Source organism: Prorops nasuta, unplaced genomic scaffold (genome assembly GCF_024137725.1).
Source record: "Prorops nasuta isolate Cenicafe-Biocafe unplaced genomic scaffold, Cenicafe_Pnas_1.2 PNAS00004, whole genome shotgun sequence".
In the NCBI taxonomy this organism is placed as follows: domain Eukaryota; kingdom Metazoa; phylum Arthropoda; class Insecta; order Hymenoptera; family Bethylidae; genus Prorops; species Prorops nasuta.
Genome location: NW_027116801.1, coordinates 10,485,468 through 10,506,955, shown reverse-complemented (window position 1 = coordinate 10,506,955; position 21,488 = coordinate 10,485,468). Strand labels below are relative to the sequence as shown.

Genomic DNA, 21,488 nt, shown 5'->3' with positions numbered 1-21,488 from the left:
GCTTATGTCTCGCACAAAGGTGAATTTGTTCTGATAAACGAAGACAAGTATTTCAAACAAAGTTATTTTTCGAGAAAAAAAGGGTTAACACTGATCTAAAAAAAATGTATACGTGAATACATATAGCTCGATATAATTTTTAAAAAATGAGAGCCTGGAGTACTCCTATTGTCAACCGTTTGCTATTATGCTCATCATAAAAGGAAATACGATTATTTGCAAACCGGACTGTGTACTTTAATTTCGAACAATCCTACCAAACCAAATTGATTTTGTTAGGAAACATAATAAGACAGACTCCTCCAATTATTTGGAAAAAGTAAACGGAAACGTCAACTACTGTCAGCTTCATCTACGGTACTGTAGAGAAAGAGATAGAAGAAACAGAGAAGCTCTCGCTTCTCCAACTGTCCAAATTCTCAGCCTCCGCAGGTATTGTTTCTTATGGAGGTTAAAAGAAAATATTTTGATAAAATGCTCTTGAAAAGTGGTTTACAGCAAAAATTCAGATTCACTAACGGTATTTAAGAGTAAGAAGAGATAAGCTTATTTCTCTGGCTCTCCAGTTTCCACAGGTGTTTGATTCATGGATCGATATTCGATATCAATAGACTAAAATACAGTTTACTCACTTCTTCAATGCTTTGAATGTAATCCAAATGTTTAATGCACTATTTAGACAGTAGTTATACCCCAAATGGTTACACGTACAAAGAAAATTCAACTAATCACTGGACACGCGACGCTCTGAGAACAGCGTCCGTCGTTCTACTGACTGAAGTTGACTAAAACTCATTGATTGTACGACTGTACGTTACGTTGGTTGGTCACGGTATACTACACTACTCTCTAACTGGCTCTGTCTGTGGGGACTGACACTGAACTGGAGGCTTAGCACCCAGTGTTGGAAAGAAGAGGGATTTCAGGACCCCCACTTTAGCTTCCTTGCGCTTGACAGCATATGAGATGAAAGCGCATGGTGGGGATTCTGAATTCCCGCTTTCTTGCAACACTGATAGTATGTAGCTTGTATAGTGGAGAGTATGGGTAAGTTGTGGCCGCATGGAGAGGAGAGAGAAAAAAGCGGTGGAGAGAGGAAACTACCAAGAATTACAAAGCAAAGAATCCGGTTTGTCTCACATTATCCACTATCCCGCTCCGTTCTCTCAATTTCGAAAAGCGCTATCTTTGAACCCTGTCTGTCATCCTTCTGTTGTAGCTACCCTAGATAACGCAGAAAACGTCAGTAGGTAATGTAGTACACCTACTTATTTTATTTTTTAAAGCTTCCATATTTGATAATTTGATATTACCGTATGATAGTATCCCCCATATGGACGAAAAGTGGTAGTATGGATTATGTTATAGCGCTCACAAAGGTATTTTTACTCAAGTGTATTTTGGCACAAAGGTATTATGACCAAAAAGAATTTTGTCCCGAAAAACAACTATGTTCAGATCACTGGACGATTACCTACAATTCTGATAGTTGTAACTAATGCAGTCCGCATAAATGGAGTATATTGCAATGGGTATGAGCAATAATAGTCCTGATTATTTCGCAAAGTAAACATTTGAGGAAAAAGCGTTTATTGGTCTTTTGAAAAGTACTTTTACGAATCTATCAGATGGTATCATTAAATTAACCTTGGAAGGAGTTTTCAATATCATTGAAGGGCACATTAAATTTTTCAAATGAGAGCCCCATTTTTTATTACACTTTCCTAAAGCTTATTTCATGAAGCCATCGACGAGACATTTTGATGTGAAATTTGAATAAAGTAAACGAATACCTATAAGTATGTACGAACAGGTATCGCGCGTATATATAATCTAGTTCTAATGAAAATAAATCTCTTAATAATTTCACTAACAAAATTACAATACCTTTCAGTTTCAGTAGATTTACATCCAATAATTCCATATTTTTCATGCGATACTCAAATTTTAATCATTTCTAATAAATGAAAATATAATTTTTGATGATATTTACATCGATGAAAATGTTCCTTCAGATGTGCTTCAACTAAGCAAAGTATTTAAATAGAATATTAAAAGGATTTTCTAAGAATCCGAACGAAAGCGTTTTTGTATCAAAATTGAATTTGCAATTTTTGTCAGTGGTAAATGTAGATAAACAAGAACGATATACATAACTTTTTTGAAGAATATAAGAAATAGCGCTACCAATTACGAGTTTTTAAGAACATTGCATTTTAATTTATTTCCTATGGGTTGTACATTTTCATAATTTTATTCATTTTCGTATAATGCAGAAAATATGCATTGATCAATCGAAGATATATATAGATGTAGCTGCTTCTTCATTTTTAACATATTTTTTAATGAGCTATAAATGTTTATGTAATGCTCATCACGGTTGTCAACGTAGTTCTTTTTTAACCCCTTAACCTACGATTTAAATTGGAAGATGTTGGGCCGAAATCGTATACAAGCTCGCGCAGCATTCAGGACATTCGTACGACTTTGTATAACACGCTGATCGGGCCAATCGTAAACATGACGAGCAAGGCTGTAATTGCATATCAAATATTCCACGTAATATTAACTTCTGGCCCGATGTCACCGTACGCGGGCTATTATGCCCGTAAAATATTTACGTTTGGCCCGATCATCGTACGCGGGGCGCGGGCGGGCTATGCCCGTCATCGGGATGCCTCACGCGTGCTTTACCGACAGTACAAGTTAATAAACAATTCGTTTAACAAAAGTTAAATGCGAAGTAAATTGCAAAAACGGGCTTCTTTATGACAAGGTGCCAATTCTAACGAGTCAATCGAGCTTAAAAAAACTCAAATCGGATGAAGAATAACGCTGTACCACTGTCTCGCGTTCTTGAAGTGGAAATGACCAAAAGTAACCTCTCTTCAAAAACGCGGCACAATGGTACAGCGTTATTTTTCAACTAATTTGAGTGATTTTAAGTTCGTTTCACTCGTTAGGACTGGCACATTGTCCTACAAAGGCACGATTGTTCAATTTGCCTCGCATTTGAATTTTATTAAACTAATTGTTTATTGACTTGTACTGTCGGTAAAGTACGCGTGAGGGATCCCGTTAAGGGGATAATTTAATAATACAATATCGCGCGAAACTTTTGATCACTTTTGATGCTACATTAATGACACTGCGCATGACAGCCCTATGCATCAAAAATGGCGTCGCGGACCGCCAATCGCCATGCTTTACCGGCTTCATTAGTTCATTCACGTTTCGTTCATCCATAGACCTCAATCCTCATAGACCTTTCACGCAACAGTCGCAACAACACACCTCAAATCCCGAACATGGATCGATTTTTACAGATTGATTGGTAATTCATAAGTAAGAATCTTAACCTATCAAATTAAACACAATAATATTATTAATTTTAGGAATCCAGATATAAATGATGCAGTGGATAATGAATTCGTGAGTGAAGAAACATTTCAACAACAGAGTAATATATTTAAATATATTCTAGGATCATTTGAAGATCCATTTGCTAATATGGATGAAGATTATGCTCTAGTTGCAAGACACTTCTCTAGTCCGACAAAACAAGAGAAGTCAAAGCAAAAAGAACAAAATCAAAATGAGAATAATGATAAACAAATGAAACAACAGAGTAAAGGTGGAAAGAAAAAGAAAGCTGCTGCAAAAACGTATATACCAGGAATTTTAAAAATTCCATACAGATTTCCTAGACCATCTGTTTTATGCAAAGAGGAGCAAGCCTTATGCCTGAGGGTACACCTAAAATTTTCTGCTTCAGGAAAACCAGAATTGACCCAGGTTGACAAAGAAGAATTGCAAACCTATTTGGTATTGTATTTAAGCCAAAACAACATTTCTTAAAGTATACAAGATCTGTCATAAAATGAATCAGACTATGCACATAAAGTCATGTTTAACTTTGTAACTAGAGAAAATGGCAATTTTTGTTATATTACCTTTTTGAACTGTCTTTTCATTAGCGTTCAAAAAGGTGCTATAACAAAAATTGCTATCTCTTGTAGTTACAAAGGTAAACAGCATTTTATGTCCATGGTTTGAATCATTTTATCTCATGGATCCTGTAAGCATATCTGCAGGAATAGTAATTATATAAAATTTTAGAGTCTGAAAGATTATATATCTGAAGAACAAGATGAATATCTTAAACTTGCACAAGCTAATTGGGATGGAACAAAAATAAAATGTATTTGTGAAGAGTTTGTTAATACCAAATGGAGTAAGAAAATGCAAACAATGAATTATCTACCTAGATATTATTTAGAAACTACAAATATACCTATTATAGCTGAAAAACCAATTAACTTGGAGTATGTCAGTACCTGTAAAGTCATAGTAAGTATAAGATTTTTTAATTAAACTTTTATGACATTACTTTGTTACTTTAGATAATTTTAATAAAATATATTTTAGGGACATCCATCAAACATTAATTTACCAATTTTTGGAACACAATATATATTGACCACAAGCTCTATTGACTTGCAAGACCAATTTCTTAATGATCCTGAAGCTAAAAATAAACATGATTTAAATTTTAAGCTGCCAGTTAGTCAGGACTTTATGTGTAGAAATTTGGTAAACAAATGTGATGCAGATATGGTTATTTCATCTAGTGGTTTAAAGTGTTTAATTAATAATGCAGGACCAAAATATAATAATTCATGGATTTTACCAATTTTAATAGAATCGCATAATGGGAAAAATATTATTTTTGTGGATAAACCAGTGCCACCTACTATTTACACAGTTTTAGAGAAAAATAATATAGCTTGTAAATATATTCTTCGTAATTCATTTGTTGTACAAAAATTATCTAAAAAATCAAGGTATAAGCTCAAATCAGTAAACAGTAATTAATCTTGCTATACAAATTAATTTCTTGCATAATACAATAGATTGAATTGTCAAGAAAAGTTATACGACGACATATTAGGAGATTTAACTTCTGAAGAGTTATTACAATATGAGGAAGATGGAGCATATGTACAAAAAGAAAAATATTCATTCAAGGAACACATTGAAACAAAAGAAAAAACTTGTGCATGTACAAGAATGTGTCAATGTGAACAGGAATCTATAGTAGAAGATAGCACAAAAGAGATTAATTTACAAAATACAACTTACAGTATTTTTAATTTAGGCCCACAAACTACAAAACAAAATGAACTTATGAAGGACAATATAAAACAATATAAAATATTAATTCGTACTAAGCATGATGGAATAATGGTTTGTAAACGAACTTTATACTGGTAATATTACATTACATCTAATCATTTCTTGAATTGACATTATTTATACAGACATTAGAAAACGGAGTAACACAGCCTATTTCCTTAGCACCAAGATTAGAGCACCAGGTATCACTTGGAGCTGAAGCAATAACTTTAGAAGAAGGTTTACATCAATGGATTTCTTTAATAACTCGACCTGAAACTATTTTAGCAAGAGGTGTCTTATCTATGTGATAAGTATAAAAATGATATATTATGGGTACCTCATAAGCTTGTGTGCTCATTTCAGAAATTTCTTTATATTGCAGTTAGAATATCTGTCGAAACATCTGAAATTATACAAATTGAGAAGCGTTCTGCTATGGCCATAAGTAATGAAGTAAATAGATTGTACAGTGTAAATGTGTATGATACTTTAGGATTTTTGCACAATATAATTCAAAATTTAACTAATGCACAACCAGGTCGATATCTTTTAAAACATACAGAAAGGAATGGAATGTTTGCAAGTGTCATGAAAGAAGCAAAGAGTCCTGGGTAATGCAGTTTGATAATATTGTTTAATATTCTCTTACTTAACTATGATTTCATAATATTAAGTAAAAGTGCTGTTTTAGAAAAAATACTTATGACTTGGATACCGTTCGTAAAAAGACTGAAGTTTTTACATCACCATGTATGCCATGGCCGGCTCTAGATAAAGCTCTTCCAACGCCTATGCATAAATTGTTTGAAAGAATGCCAGCTATGTATTATCCATCACAAAAAAGACATCAGAACAAGCGAAAACCTTTGACTAAAGCTACTCTTAAAAAAGGTTTATATTAGCATATTATGCACAGTACATTATTTTTGTCAATCGAATTTTAGTATGTTAGATTATCGTTTATATATCTACCAAGTTATATTTTTCACACAAAAATACTAGTTACAGACAATATATTGTGATATTAAGTTGTAAATTGTAATTAATTTTGTTAGAAAAATTATACATTTATGACACTAACTTATTTCAGTAATGTTTACTTCTGTTTCTTAGGATTGCGTAGGAGTACAAGGAATAAAGGCAAGAAAAAATAAACATGAAATAATTAAAAATAATGAAGCATTTTATTTGACACAAAATTGTTACATGCTTGTTAAATTGTATATATATTTTTAAACCCTTAGCAATTTTAATGCAAATATTTTTGGTTTTTAAAGCAGATCTCTATTATTTAAAATTCACAAAAATTCAATAGTATCAAAAAAAAAAAAAAGAGAGAGAGAGACTAACAGTTTGGTTTAGAATAGAAAATATATAGTAGAATTCCAAAAACCATGTAAAGCTACTTTTAATTAATAACATTATCAGTTAATTATCATTTATATAAATAACTTTATGCAGTTAGTTTTTATTTAAGGTTATCTTGAATCAAAAATATTTATTAAGATAAATAAATAATTTATATTTTCATAAATTCACTGGCCACTGCTGCTTTTTATATAAGCTAATTAGGCATGCAATATTATAATGTAATGCTTTTATTATTATAGTAAAGAAAATAGGTACCCTCAAATATTTTTAAAAATATGCCTTTGTACTTAAAAGGTACATTGAACACGCAGTGGCTTAATTGTTAAGCATATGTGATTACTCCAGGTTGAAAAAGCATCACTTTTAAGCTATAAAAACAGTACTTCAAGGCAATCGGTATCGTTCTCAAAAATTAAATAACCCTCATAAATAAATGCAATGTCATGCTGCAAATAATAAAAGCGGGTATTGCACAATACGTTGAATCTATGCACTACAGTATATTTGAATAAAAATAACACTACTCGGGCAATGCTGTACCAAGTAGTGTGTCTTGTCAAATTTTAAAATCTATTATATCAATTAACGTTTTGTGCGATCATTTTACTTTTCAGCGCTTCATTTTGAGCAAGTTAGATTGTTAGCCAAATCTAGTGCTATAATTTTTGTAAATCATTTTTAAAAAGAAGAAAATTTGTGGTTGTACTATGGTAGTATTCATTTGCATTGAATAGTGTATTTTGTACTTATGTAGAAACTAGAGAAAGCAATGCTTTCTTATAATCTCCAGAAGTGTCACCCTAAAATACATTAAAAAAAACGAATTTACAAGATTTCTTTCACATTTGTATAAAACCAAGTAAAATCTTGGAATATTACTTACAGCAATCCAACTTTCCAATGACTTGCCATAACGTTCTTCAAAAGCTTTTTTGATATCTCCTAAGTCTATTTCGCTGCGTGATACAATTATACGAATAAGAGTACGATCTTTCGTTCCAATGCCATGCATACTTGCATACAATCTTTCAGCAAAGAAGCCAACTTTTGACTTTACACATTTTACTAAAAATGGGTTTTAATTAAATCCCATTGTGTATCTTTTTTATGAATGAACAAATCGATAATATCATGAAATAATTACCTATCCCAAGTAGACCTTTCTCAACATTGCCAGAGAATTCTTTTTTGATAGCAACTTCAATACCATGTCCAGCAATTTTCTCATATTCTATAAAAGTTTGTCTCAGCTGTTGATAACTGCGAGTTATCAGAATAGAATTAAACTGGGACTCATCTGTGCCCCACTGTTTTTCTCCTGTAAAGAAAAGTAAAACAAATTTTAATTCCAGTTATATTTTTATATAGGTATTACATACCAGCTTCATACAAAGCCTGTGCATCTGCAGCTGCTTGAGATTGGTTGATCTCTTGATTTTCATCTCTATTGGCCTGGCACAAAGACACAAGCAGCCTTTTGAAATGGCCTGATGTATCTCCTTTTAAATCACTTTCAAGACTTTTTCCATATACTAATGAATATATTTGAACAATAATAAGAAATAATCTTTGATGTCTTTAAATAAATAAATTTAAAAAACATATTTTATGCTTACTGTTTTCATAGAAGTCGGCAACAGTACGAATACCATAATTGCTTAAAGTACATAAAATCTCGACAATTGCTTCTTCATCAGTACCTATTCCACTCACAGCATCGTGTAATTCTTTTGCATAATAATGAGGTAATGGTGTCATTAAAGCAATCATGACATCTTCCAGCTTTCCTGTAAGCTCACTCTTAAGATCATTTATCAGATCTTTTCCATAAAGAGTTTTATAAGCTTCAGCAATCTCCAATCTTTGAACAATTCCACGTCTAGTTAAAACATCAATAATAGCTCTTTCATCTGTGCCAAATCCTTTCATAGCCTTCCTTAAGATAGCAGCATCGGCATTAGCATCAAATGGCTCTGCCGGATACACAGTAGGTGTACACTATTAAATTGAAAGCAATTAAAATGTTAAAATCAAATATAACATTTTGTATTGTAAATAATAACAGAATAAGAAAGAATTAATACTTAAATAGCCTAAAAAACTGAAAATTACTTACCTTAAAAGGGTAGTATTGTTTCTGTGACATGGTTAATTAAAGAGATATCCTGTAAAATATAATAGCAATAAATTTACAACATATATAGGACACGACAATTAAAATACTGCAGCGATTATACATAAGAAATAATTTGTTTAATTATTAAAGTAACTATTAAAGATATGTCAAAATTTTGCAAGACCTCTCTAAATGTGAATAATACAAGGTTTTAAAAACGTCTTATGCAAAAATTTAATATTTTTTATAATGACAGAGATATACGTTTTCTAGAACCTTTGCTTTAGTGCATTTTAAGTGGTACAATCTACCCCGTATAACATATTATTTATCGTATTTGAAAAAAAAAACATTAGCCGACACTCGATTAAAATATATTTCAAGCGACAGGATGGAAGAATAAACCGTGTCTACTCAAGGTTAGGAATAATTTTGGTATGTTTAGGGATAAGTTTTTAACTAATTGTGTGTAAAGAAACGATGTGGATTTACAGAGTTTTAAGTCAAGATAACAGATTTCACAGTCTTACCGTTGGTTGAAAAAAGCTGAAGACTAAATTACAAAAAATGCACAGAAATTGAAAAAATTGATGTTAATATTCGTAAAATACCCGACTAAAATAAAGAGTACGTTAAGAGAAGATGAATCTCATGAGTCAAAGGATGGACACCGGGACACACCCATATGCATAATCGGTACCAAGTAAACTTGACGTTTCTCTCCCAATGCCAATGACGTCAAACCCATCAATAGAATATTCAATAGTCATCACCAGTCATCACGAAGGGTGGGGTGGAGTGGGGGGGGGAGGGTCAAGCCTAGTCTAGGCCGTCTAGGGCCCGGTTCCACAAGCCTTGTTTAAACTGGATTAAGTTAATATTGCTATATTTTATGTCACATAGAATATAGCATAATTAACTTAATCCAGTTTAAACAAGTCTTGCGCAATCGGGCCTAGGAGTTATAATCGGTTAATATGAATATTATGGTTTAAAACATTTAACCAATTTGAAAAAAAACCAGCCACGGTCTACGAAGTCTAATAAAAATAGAGACCTTCGCTAATTAAAACATACTATATATTTTACATGAATATACGATATATACAATTATATAATCAAAGTATAACCAATTTAGTGTAACATGTGTAAAGCCGAAATCAGACGATGCTTTTTCTCATGCTGGATTGCTTGCTGAATTGAAATAGTTTGCTGATTGGTTATAATAATGCAAATATCCAATCAGCAGTCACCATTCTAAATTCAGCAAGCAATCCAGCACGAGAAAAAGCATCGTCTGATTTCGGCTTAACTGGCAGAACATTAAGTCCTGAAAATTTTTGATATCGTTAAGAATTAAAATCGAAATATATATGGTATTCATAAAATTTACTCTCCAATACCTATTAGTCATAAACTGTTAACTTTTTAACAAAAATCAACAAAAAAACGTATTTCTTTTCTCTTCTAAAATTATAATGGTGGTTTTTATTTAACCCTGAAAGGTCACACGAAAATATCATGAGAATAGATCTGATTTTTTAAATAGAACCTCTACTTTTTGTTATTTCGATTTGAAATTCACATTGAGGTTTAATTAACTGTGTAGGTACATACATATACATATAGTGCGCGTGACTGACTGCTACCAAGGCAGGCACCAGCTAAACCTGCAGATTTACTGGTCTTACCAGCTATCATACACAATCGTACACTATGTATAATTTCAAATTTAAATGTATTGTATCTTGTAAACAACCGGGATAAAATGATAAATTCAATCGTCGTTTGAAAATAAGCTTTTCGGATAAAACTTATAAAGTTTCTTCATTTCCAAATTCCAATCTCGGAGAGCAAAATCAGTAAAAGCCAGGCCAACCACGGTAGGTATGCAATTAATAATATATTTTTATATATGCATTATAATAAAAAATGTTGCATTTGAGATCGTATTATCTCCGTGTGACCTTTCAAGATGAAATAACTACAACCTTAATTATAGCATAATAGCTTAGAATAAATAAAAACTATACTTGTCTTTTTATTTTTTTCAAAAGTATATCTTTTTTACGAAATAATAGGGGGGGCATCGTGAACACCCTGACGGCCCTGTATATAACCTAACCTATTCACAGTATTCACATTTCACACTTACACTTTACACTTCTCGTCTCATTGAAGCACAAGGGGGCGTAAGCGATGATGGGTGAAGAAATAGTTAATCAGTTAATGTTAATTTAATGTGGATCTAAAACTCCAAAGTTCCCACTTTCTTTTCTTACAACACGATGAACAGTATTGACGATTGAGATTGATTTTGACATCTGGTGTTCGAGTTTCGACGTGGGCCTGGGCGACAATCATTCACTTCACGATTACAATATCATCTGATATTTTTAAATTAAAAGGCCACTAACTGAAGTAAAAAAGAGCTTCCCTTGCCTTTCTGATATATCCTTTTCTTTTCTACAAGACTTATCTATGCGATACAAAATAATTAATTTTTTATATTGATAAAAGATGCTTGGCACAGATAACGATGTTACATCGTTTTGAACTATGGTTTTAGGTTATTGATCAGTAATAGCTTCTCTGTTTGTATTCATATTTATATTGCATATAGTATTTAAAATACGTCTTTTTCATCGTTCATTTATTTAAACATTCTTGAAGTAATCTATGTATGTTTTGTATTTGGTGATCTGTGGATAATGGGGATTGGAAGCCTTCGATACAAGATAATTATTGCTTTAGGAATAACTTTCATACTTTGGCAGTTGACAAGACATTTCTTTGTCATTTCACAATTGGACTCTGGAGAGCGAGGTAAAATACTCCCTCGCTTATTATACATGTAAAGAACGAATGAAGCAATCTGTATATTATTTATCGCTTTATGAAACAAAGTAAAATTTTGTTCTTATTACAAATGTTTTATTTTGATCAGTCTAAAATAGGTTGGTGAATAAGATTTCATATAACATGGTATGGGATGATAACCTTAAATAAATTTGTATTATACAATGTATTAGCGTTGCAGTGATGATTTATTCACTCTCTTTATCTAACATTTTTTATTACCTTCAAGCATAACATTTTATTACCAGTAAAAAATTAATATTGTTAAATTTTGATTAATATATTAATAGGTATATTATATGATATGTCTTCTCCACCTACCTTAATAGCTATGTACTTGGCCACAAATTAGGTGATAAAGTCCTAATGTAAAGAGAAGCTTTAGGTAGAATATGATTTGACACCTTAAACAAAGCTTAGAGCATTTTAATTTGTTTTGTAAAAAAGGTAATTTTATTTAATAGCTTGCTTAAGAATTATAGCTGACTAATGCTCTATTACAATTAGATTAACCATTGTTTGACAAACAAGAACTTTTATAGTGCAGTCATTATTAAAAGTTCAAGCTTATAGAGCTTACATGCTTCATAGTATTTATGTTTAATTATTTATTCCATTTAATCTATGATATTTTGTATTTTACATAAAATTTTCAGAAGCAAGTGAAATACTGCTATCATCCAAAACCAAAGAAAAGCAGAAAATTCATGTTACAGTATATTATGAAGCATTATGCTCAGATTCACGTGGCTTCATCTTAAAACAGTTAGTTCCTACATTTTTAAAAATCGAAGAATACTTACAAGTTGAATTAATTCCATATGGAAAGGCAGAGGTAAGAGTTTACAAAAATTTTTATACAAATATTTAAAGTCAGTTACATGAAGTTACTCTTACTGATCTGAAAAGAGTGCTATAAATTTTAAATATTATAATTATATAAAATACTAGTTTTTAAAGTTTTAATCCAAGATGAAACCACATATTACTTTATTGTATTTTTTGTTTTTTTTAGACTAGAAATATTGATGGTAGATACGAATTTGAGTGTCAGCATGGACCGCTTGAATGTGAAGCCAACATTATACATTCGTGCGCAATTGACAGTATTAAGGATCCCTCTTTACTGATAAATTATATATCATGCATGATTAAAAATAATGTAAAGCCACTTAATATTATGGAAGCATGTGCGGAAAATCTATACATTGATCGTGATCCAATATGGAAATGCTATGAGGGGCCGAAAGGAAGAGAACTTTTAGCGGAGTATGGCAGGATGACAAAAGACCTTAACCCACCAGTAACTTTCATACCTACAATTCTTATTAATGGGGTAAGCTGGTTCACTGCAATATCTCATATCAATCCTACATTTGATTCAGTATCAATATTAAAATCTAAATCTTTTAGAACGCCGATAATCAATCAAGGATTTTAAAAAGTCTCTTGAAAGAGGTTTGTTTGCAGTTGAAAGTTATACCAGAAGGCTGCAAGTGAAGGAAAGTTCATTTGTATAACTTTATCAAACAACGTTTTAAATTACAACATTGATCACTGTATAACCACTGCTATTAAGAGAAAATATAGATTATATTTTTTCAGAAAAGTTGCTTTTTGATGTATAAGCCGCTGATTACCATTAATTAATTAGAAGGTTAACATGTAATTAAAAAGCACTTATATTAAAATGCTGATAAGCAAGGTGTGTCACTAAATTTTAGATAATGTTTGTGGGTCACGTAGAAGGGACATGGAGATGAAAATAGACTTTAAATATTTTTTATTTCATTCACCGACAGTAATTATTTCGAGATAATATCAAGCATTGATTTTGATACTGTATATGAAAAATTCGACAATTGATTAAACGCGCTCTACTTTCCTCTACTCCTCTGTACGGGGAAGACCAGCCACCCCAAAGGTAACATAGTCTGCCAATATCATGTTCCTTAATTATAAAGAAGGCAGTCTTGCCAAATCTTGGCGAAATTCTATTAACAATAGAAGACTATTTAACTATAGTATATTTTGGCGACACTAAAGTAGAATCCCTGTTCTATTATTGATATAGAATTAATAGAATAACGCCAAAGTATCACCACCATGCCAGTAAACACACACAATAATCAACCAGATCAAAAGCATTGGTGTTAATTGTTAGATGGTTCAACTTTGCCTCAATCACATTGGTGCTCGATGAAATATTTGCCATATGCACATGAAACATTGTACATACATAGACTCAATTGAAATAGATATCGGATAATAGTTTTTTTTTTCAATAGTTAGTTATTAAAACGATACTACAAGTAATTTTGTATTTATGCAAAATGCGAATAACTGTCAACAATTAAATAGAATCGTCGTGACGTACTTTTACCATCCGAGAGAACGACATTTTATTACGATACGGAATACAATAAAGATGTATACGTGATATATGCATATCTATGTACACTAATTGTATACATATATATGTCGCGTGTATATGTACCGATTTGCGATAATTTGATAATAATAATAATGACATATTATCGCCTCTTGTCTGTAAAGATTCACCATCGAACACAAAAGTGATTATGAAAATGAAAGGTCCATTGTCAATGAAAGACGAATAAAATAGTTGTGACCTAAAAATGAGAATACATTTATTTTGTCTTTTCATAATCAATGCTATCTAGGTCACCACCAGAAATACAAGTACTTCTCGTTTTGATCACTTCAATATTAAATAATAAAGGACTGTGAAGGAATCGTTTCTTTCTTATTATTTCTTCTTTTTTTTACTCGTAAATTAATCTTATATATATATATACATATATATATATATTTATATATATAGATCTATATTCATATATCTATATATATACATATATATGTATAATATATTTAATATATATTACATATATATTATGACTGAATCACACCGACATTTGCTGATGTTTCGCCCAAGCCGGTGCACAATAATTCTTTTACTCTCGAAGTTCTTTTTAAGTAACATTATCGTTATTGATCGCACAAACAACACCAGTTTTTTTTTGCTTTTTTTATTATTTTCTTGCGGTCCAGTTGCTCCGTTGGAGACTGGTGTGTTAACCCGGTCATGTGAAGAAAAGTAATGCACCGATCACGATAACTTATTTCTTCTTAAATCCCGTTCCTATTACTTCCATTTAATTCAATTAAAAGTGGTGTCGACGTGTGACTGGCGCGCGTGTGATACAAGGCTTTTTCCATTCCCGTGGAAGGCATGATACGAAATAGGACTTTGATGAAAAGGGAGGCGACGGAACGCAATCTCCTTAATGTATGCGTGTCTGTCTGTTCTGTTCATTATGTATAAACCTGTTTGCGTGTGCATGTACATTGTTTTAACGTGAGTGTAGAAGTACTAGCCGTTCATAGTTAATCGTTATGCGCGCGTGCTCTAACATATTAGTTCCAATGTGTATATTTGTGTTATACGCATTTCTTTTTTGTAGAAACGTTTGTTTGTGTATGAGTAAGTGTAAATGCGCGCGCTTTAAATCCATATAAACTGGTATGAAAAAAATATGAGGAAAATAACGTTAAAAGCAGAGAAAGAAACTTATCGTTAGGAATGTCATAACGTCGATTAAGAGCTTCCTATTCACATCACAACTTAAAAGTTATTTCCGTGGTTCGTGATTGTTAACGAGAGAACAGTACTTTTTTAACGTACAGTGCACTCGATAAACATTCGTTTATCTCTTTCTTTCTTAAAATCCTTTTTAGGATATTTTCGACAATTATATATATGAGATTATTTGCCAAAAGGCTTTGAGAGCTCTAGTTCACATAATATCACCGATAGTCCAAAGACCAAAGCCATTGTTAACTAGAGAAAATTATGATCTGACCAAACTCACTCTCACGAAGTCACTTTAAAGGAACCAACAAATTAATGAACAAACGGACGAACAAGCGAACAATCATTTGTACATGTACAAGCATAGATATTACTGCAACAGGTATCTTAATATCACCTACTATACACGCGTCATTTTAAAAGAAAATCAATCGAATTGCAAATGACAGATATATCTAAAGCTTTAATAAGCTCGAATTTTTCTCTCATTATCAACTGAAAATTTTATTTTTTATTCCTCTTATGAGTAGCTTTCCTCTCCCTTCTCCGATGAAAATTACACAGCGCACCATGGTAAAAAGAAGTAGTAATAATAATGGTAATAGTAATAATATTACAGTAATATTATTAGAGCGTATGGGCATAGAGAGAGGGCAGAAGTGGAAATGGTCGAAAAAGAGAGGAAAAAAAGAGGAGAAATGCATTATTCAGTGTATTTGCTAATAAATATGCGCGCGCAATTGTGGTTTTACGTGTAAATCTCACTTTATGCTTTCGTCAACAGAAGTAAAATATCTCTCTTTCACTCTCTCTTTCTCTCCTCATCCCCCCCCTCTCTCTCTCTCTTTCTTTCTCTCTATCTTTCTTTCATCCACACAGACATTTTCGCTCTTCATTCGCTCTACATTCTCTCTCTCTCGCTCGCTCGCTTCTTTGTGAGAATGTGTTATATGTGTGTAGCTAGTTACGCGGTTAGATACACGCGTAGAGAGATAATGTTTTTTTTTCTAGAACAACACTTTAATTAAACAATTAATTGCCCTGTATTACTTATCATTAATGATGATTAACGTGTATCGGACGTTAACTTTTTCGCGCTCTTAAAGACATCGTCGCGTCCGAATACGAGATTTTTCACTTTCGGGGTAATTCGCTTTTTGTTACATTTTTTTCTCTGTTTCTTGATTTATTTAATACGTCAACACCACTCCGAGTCGCGAGCTCTTCCATTACACTGGTTGCATTCACTTTGATGTCATCATTGTGACAAATTCTGCAAATAGAGAGAAAAAAGAGGCATGAATTTTCAAGAAATATAGTATCACCGACCAACAGTAAAATCATATACGACATACACGGTTGGTTATATTAATTGACTCGCGGTTGAACGGACTTTGATCTATCTCTAATCATGATATAGATAATAATTTATCTTGTTGTTTCAAACATTGGTAGAGATTAGAGATAGATAGGGATTCGTATATTAATAATATTAATATTTATTAATATAATGAAGGGTAACTAACCTTCGTAATTAACCTGGCCGTCTCCATCGATATCGGCCTCTCTTATCATCTCGTCTACCTCTTCATCGGTAAGTTTTTCGCCAAGGTTTGTCATAACGTGTCTAAGCTCTGCCGCCGATATGAAACCATTGCCATCTTTATCGAACACTCTGAAAGCCTCTCTAATCTCTTCCTCACTGTCGGTGTCCTTCATTTTACGCGCCATCATTGTTAAGAATTCCGGAAAGTCAATTGTGCCGTTACCTGTAAAAGTATCTTCAATTAGTATTATCCATGGTACAAATTTTCAATCTTTGGAGGATTCAGATTCCATCAGGAGCCTTTTTAAAGAATGCCCAAAGTTACTTAAAATGTGCTGATTATTTCGTATCAAAGATTGTCTTAAGATTTATCCAGCAAAAAATCTTATATTTACCGTCAGCATCTACTTCGTTAATCATATCCTGAAGCTCTGCTTCCGTGGGGTTCTGTCCAAGAGATCTCATTACGGTGCCTAATTCTTTGGTTGTTATAGTACCATCTCCATCTTTGTCGAACAGCGAGAACGCTTCCTTAAATTCTGCGATTTGCTCTTCTGTGAGTTGATCAGCCTTGAATAGATATAAGAGATTAATACGATTAATATTGAAATCTTGCTTTTACTTATACTTTTCATCGTTTCAACGTTAAATCCACATATCAGAAAGGTCAAAATGACCAACTATCCTGATAATCACAAACTGCTTCTTGCGAAGTAATGTACTATACTTTGTTATATTAAATACAAGTCAATACACTTCCAATTTAATTTTCTTCATAAACAAATTTATTTTATTAAAAATATATTTATAACCTGTAGTTATATAATAATAATAATAATAAACAGAATCAGGCTCCGATTGTTGAGAAAAAACTTGGCACGTGTATAAAATTAATTGAAATGAAATTACGGTTTAAGTGCGTCTATGTAAAGAGTGAGTAACCATGATGATGCCCGGAACAATGAGTAAATGATAGATATTAAACGAGTGTGAGTTGTTGGAATCTAATTAAGACGAGCGTAATAAATTCAGATACCACTATACAGGGAACAATGAAAATTTAATTATGAAAGAGTAATTTGAACGTTGCATCATAGATAATTAGCACGTCGAGTTTATGTATGGGTGAAGTTCTATCGCAGGGTGATATGCACACACGTATATTATATACATACACAGACCATATATATATATATATATATATATATATATATACATACGTCAGTGTAAACGGGCGAAGACGAGAAAATGCGAGGAAGAGTAAAAAGGAGAAATTTATGGGGATTTTTTAGAGGTACTTCCGAGAAGGTTGGTGAGGTTAGTGGTGGTGAAATAAATGCAACGCTTGTAGGAAAATGGCTATAAGATATTCAAAATTACCACTTATTCCGTTGGGCAGTGTATCAGGATGCGCGCGCATTCAGCACACCTCTCGTAACGAGTATGTACTACACACGTCCAACGAGAAAGAGAAAGAGAGGGAGAGAAAGAAACAACTCGAAGAAAAGAAAAAAAAGTAAGAGTATATGGATGTATGTGTACAACATCGAGCAAAAAAGATTCTACACTCCGATGTTGAATACCCCCACTCAAAGCGTACGGGTAGCCATTGAAATTGTAAGGAGTTATAAAGAATTCCAGCACTACCCGTAATAGTTGCTGAAAATCAATACGCATATACAGGTTATATTATCGATGTCGCAGTCTTTGCGTTATACGCGCGACCTAGAAAAACCTTTTGATGGTACGTTTATCAATCGTGCGTAATCAAAAGAAGTAAGTAGGACCCGAAAACCATCGGGCATTTTCGTACATCGATTCGAATTCTGATTGGTCGGTTGAATTTTAACACGGAGCGCACACGCGGCGCCCGTCAACAATTCGTACGTTCCTCAAAATCCACCGAATGGAATCGTCGACCTCCTAACCAAACCTAACTTTGAATCTCTTAACGTATTTTTTACGTTCCTCTCTCTCTCTCTCTCTCTCTCTCTCTCCCTCTCCCTTTCTTTCTCTTTTATTTTCTCAGTAAATTTGTTCTGTAGTATGGTAGAGAGAAGAGAGAAAATCCATAAACCAGATATCCTGGGAATTCACGGAATCGACCAACCCCTAAGGCTCGTCTTCTCGAATTTGAAATTCCTGCGTTCCTCCCAAAATACATACATATATGTAATATAACACACAGGCGGCTATATATATATATACTTTTATATTGATTATGAAAGGCCAATTCGTATGACTTAAAATTATTTCTAGAACGAAGCGTATTAAAAATTAGATTACACTGATTAACGAGAAGTTTATTATTAATTTGTGAGGCTTGGCAAAATTTTATAGACAGTTTAGATGCATTTTACCCCTAATTCAATGGAAAGTATTGAAGGGGAGACCCGAGTAGCTCTACCACACTGCAAATACTTTTATCATGTATACATACATATATCGTCCAAACAAAACGCACCTCATCATCTTTTCCAAGACTTTGGCATGCTATTTTTCAATTTCGTAAAGCTCAAGGACATTTTTAAACTCCCCTCTCCCGATTCCAGTCGGTCAATCGATTGCTCAACATTCGCGCGTGTTCTATCTTGTGCGTGTGTATGTGTTGTGTGTCAGACCTTGCTGCCGTTCCGTTAGAAATTTTGTCAACCGGACATATGTAGAATTGATGAGCGCGCGCGCGTCTATTTGTGCGTCTGAGAAAGAGAAAGAGAGAGAAAGAGGCATACGAAATAAAATGTTGAAAATATAAAATAAAGGGGTAAAAATCGATAGAGAAACGGCGAGTAAAAGAACGAGAAATGGGGCAGAACTGGAAGAATCTTGGCAAACCGACTGGCCGGGAATAAACGAGACAGGAGGAGAGAAAAAAAATATGAAGAGAGATGTGATAAGGAAGAGACGCGTATAATACAGGGAATAACATGCGAGAGGTTGCAAAGAGGGCAAAAAGCCGGATAACGCATGTAGGATAAAATGCCGAGACTCTCGCACGTGCACTTGGCGCGTCAATTCGGTAAGCAGGCAAAGGATGTGAAAAAGAGTGTGATAGAAAGACAGGAAGTATGTCGACTAGAGAGAAAGAAAGGTAGGGAGAGAGAGAAACAGAGGGTGAGGGGAGAGTGAACGATCATTTCAAGAGTAGAAGTATAAAATGTGTGAAGAGGCAGATGTTGGAGAAAGATAAGAAAAATGAAGGGAAATTGAGAGTGACGACGAATAGATAATAAAGAGATCAATGCTATAAGAACAATTAAAAGTATTAGGGTATAATAAAAAGATGGAGAAAGACAGAGGAAGGGAGAGAGAGAGAGAGAGAGAGAGAGAAGAGAAGAGAGAGGGGTACCGCGACGTGCGAATATGGGACCGACCCGAATAGACTTACCATTTTCACTTTATTTCCGGCTTAAACTCGTACAGGAGCGACAAAATTGAGAAACACTGGGCACAAAGGTAAAATCACAATTTACTCCTGCTGAACGTAACGAGCAATAACCACAGGGTAAAGATAAGAGACACGCAATAGTGGACCGCCGACGAGAAACACACCCGATACAGCAATGGAGTCCGCCGTTTTCTCTTGGCGAGCGAGGCTTTCTGCCGCTAGTCAGCCTGTATCACTACGCCGGCCCCTACGGCTCGCCGCTAACCAATCGGAGCCCCCAGTAAACCGTTCCACAGGCCAAGGGGTGGGGTAGGGGAGAATTCGCACGGGAACGCGCAACGACGATACTACGCCAACAGAATATAGGTCCGATTTTCTAAAATATAAAATCCGAAGGGAAAAAGATCGGCGAAAAATTGATAGAAAAAATTGCTAGCAAGATAAAAAGTACGAGCCGGCTGACAAGGGAGATTTTGGCTTGGAACTATGTGAGATAGTGGGCAAGAATGGGTGCGGTCATGTTTACAGGACAAGTCCGGGCGAACTAAGAGAGGCTGTGATTGGCCAGCGCGCACCTGCAATGCGTCAGGCAGCCGCGCGGACTGTACCGCCGCCGCCGCCGCCGCCGCCACCACCACCGCCGACGCCGCAGCAGCAGCCGCAGCCGCCGGCTACCGGGTCAAAGCCGGGCTTCCTTCCCCTCTTTCCCTCTCACCTACCCCTACCAGACACCATCCAATGCAATCCTTATACTTACGTTTTTCGCCTTCCTAACCCTCTTTCTCCACCCCAATCTTTTTCATATACATATAATACATATATACATACTACATCTTCTCCTTATAATATACTTCCACTCTTTTTTACTCCCCCTCCTTTTGTCACTGCACCCCCTTTTGCCCTACAAAACCTGCCTCCTACGTAATCCTTCTGCTTTTTCACTTCCCGATTCCGTCATTTTTTCTCTATTTTGTCAGCTGTGCCATTATTACATTTTTAATTCATACTTAGCTTCTCTACCTTCTACTTCCTATTATTAAGTATCCTAACCTAAAATGCATGTCATTTCTATTGCTTCGATTTTGGAATTTTTTATTCAGGTATTTATATTTCCCTGTCTTCTGTTTTTTTTGCATTTCATTATCCTCTGGGTTTCTATCCTCCTCCCCTCCCATGCTAGCATATCCGAATTTATCACACCCTGACAGGGTTGCCCTGCCCTGATCTGGCCCGCCCTGCCATGGATCTGCTCGGCTGTGTTCGGCTTGTCTCGGCCTAGCTTGGCTTTCCTTCCGTCTTACCACCCCTCGTCAGAGAGCTTTTCCCGTCACTGTCACACCACGACTCTCTCACCCTCGTCGCATCTCCCCCTTATGTTTTCTTCCTCTTTTTACCTTCTACTCTTTTTTCATCCCAT

The 21,488-nt window shown here is 34.0% G+C and overlaps 5 protein-coding genes across 12 annotated transcripts in view; 2 read left to right on the top strand and 3 right to left on the bottom strand.

Moving 5' to 3' along the window:
• Nucleotides 1-874, bottom strand: part of drpr (draper) — a 28,291-nt gene extending 27,417 nt beyond the window's left edge. For 3 of the 5 annotated variants that reach the window (XM_066725639.1, XM_066725641.1, XM_066725642.1), the window contains exon 1: nucleotides 633-873. The gene's annotated coding sequence lies outside the window, so the exon portion shown is untranslated. Of the gene's footprint in view, nucleotides 1-632 lie in introns of all 5 variants that reach the window. The other 2 variants (XM_066725640.1, XM_066725643.1) reach the window with 2 other exon arrangements.
• A 2,231-nt stretch (nucleotides 875-3,105) lies between these two features.
• LOC136772955 (uncharacterized) lies at nucleotides 3,106-6,378 on the top strand. 3 transcript variants are annotated; one of them, XM_066726233.1, is made up of 10 exons: nucleotides 3,107-3,334; nucleotides 3,396-3,432; nucleotides 3,485-3,825; nucleotides 4,120-4,350; nucleotides 4,429-4,844; nucleotides 4,914-5,247; nucleotides 5,322-5,469; nucleotides 5,561-5,789; nucleotides 5,870-6,069; nucleotides 6,292-6,378. In XM_066726233.1, exons 3-10 carry the CDS (start codon nucleotides 3,511-3,513, stop codon nucleotides 6,330-6,332), a joined length of 1,914 nt encoding a protein of 637 aa, XP_066582330.1. In that variant the 5' UTR covers nucleotides 3,107-3,334; nucleotides 3,396-3,432; nucleotides 3,485-3,510; the 3' UTR covers nucleotides 6,333-6,378. The 3 variants fall into 3 exon arrangements, with proteins under 3 accessions (XP_066582331.1, XP_066582330.1, XP_066582329.1); XM_066726232.1 differs by having other exon boundaries at nucleotides 3,396-3,825; XM_066726234.1 differs by lacking the exons at nucleotides 5,870-6,069; nucleotides 6,292-6,378 and having other exon boundaries at nucleotides 3,106-3,334; nucleotides 3,396-3,825; nucleotides 5,561-5,631; nucleotides 5,717-5,789.
• Nucleotides 6,379-6,536: 158 nt separating this feature from the next.
• On the bottom strand, nucleotides 6,537-9,434 carry LOC136772956 (annexin B9-like). The gene is made up of 7 exons (XM_066726235.1): nucleotides 9,196-9,434; nucleotides 8,666-8,714; nucleotides 8,166-8,547; nucleotides 7,929-8,081; nucleotides 7,694-7,867; nucleotides 7,433-7,614; nucleotides 6,537-7,349 (listed from the first exon to the last, which is right to left on the bottom strand). The coding sequence occupies exons 2-7, from the start codon at nucleotides 8,693-8,695 to the stop codon at nucleotides 7,296-7,298; spliced, it is 975 nt and encodes a 324-aa protein (XP_066582332.1). The 5' UTR covers nucleotides 8,696-8,714; nucleotides 9,196-9,434; the 3' UTR covers nucleotides 6,537-7,295.
• A 1,172-nt stretch (nucleotides 9,435-10,606) lies between these two features.
• On the top strand, nucleotides 10,607-13,077 carry LOC136772957 (gamma-interferon-inducible lysosomal thiol reductase-like). 2 transcript variants are annotated; one of them, XM_066726238.1, is made up of 4 exons: nucleotides 10,608-11,491; nucleotides 12,181-12,359; nucleotides 12,540-12,860; nucleotides 12,938-13,077. In XM_066726238.1, the coding sequence occupies exons 1-4, from the start codon at nucleotides 11,377-11,379 to the stop codon at nucleotides 13,022-13,024; spliced, it is 702 nt and encodes a 233-aa protein (XP_066582335.1). In that variant the 5' UTR covers nucleotides 10,608-11,376; the 3' UTR covers nucleotides 13,025-13,077. The 2 variants fall into 2 exon arrangements, with proteins under 2 accessions (XP_066582334.1, XP_066582335.1); XM_066726237.1 differs by having other exon boundaries at nucleotides 10,607-11,491; nucleotides 12,540-13,021.
• A 213-nt stretch (nucleotides 13,078-13,290) lies between these two features.
• On the bottom strand, nucleotides 13,291-20,515 carry LOC136772958 (calmodulin). Its single transcript, XM_066726239.1, has 4 exons — nucleotides 20,072-20,515; nucleotides 17,079-17,253; nucleotides 16,664-16,906; nucleotides 13,291-16,410 (listed from the first exon to the last, which is right to left on the bottom strand). The coding sequence occupies exons 1-4, from the start codon at nucleotides 20,072-20,074 to the stop codon at nucleotides 16,382-16,384; spliced, it is 450 nt and encodes a 149-aa protein (XP_066582336.1). The 5' UTR covers nucleotides 20,075-20,515; the 3' UTR covers nucleotides 13,291-16,381.
• Nucleotides 20,516-21,488: the final 973 nt, after the last annotated feature.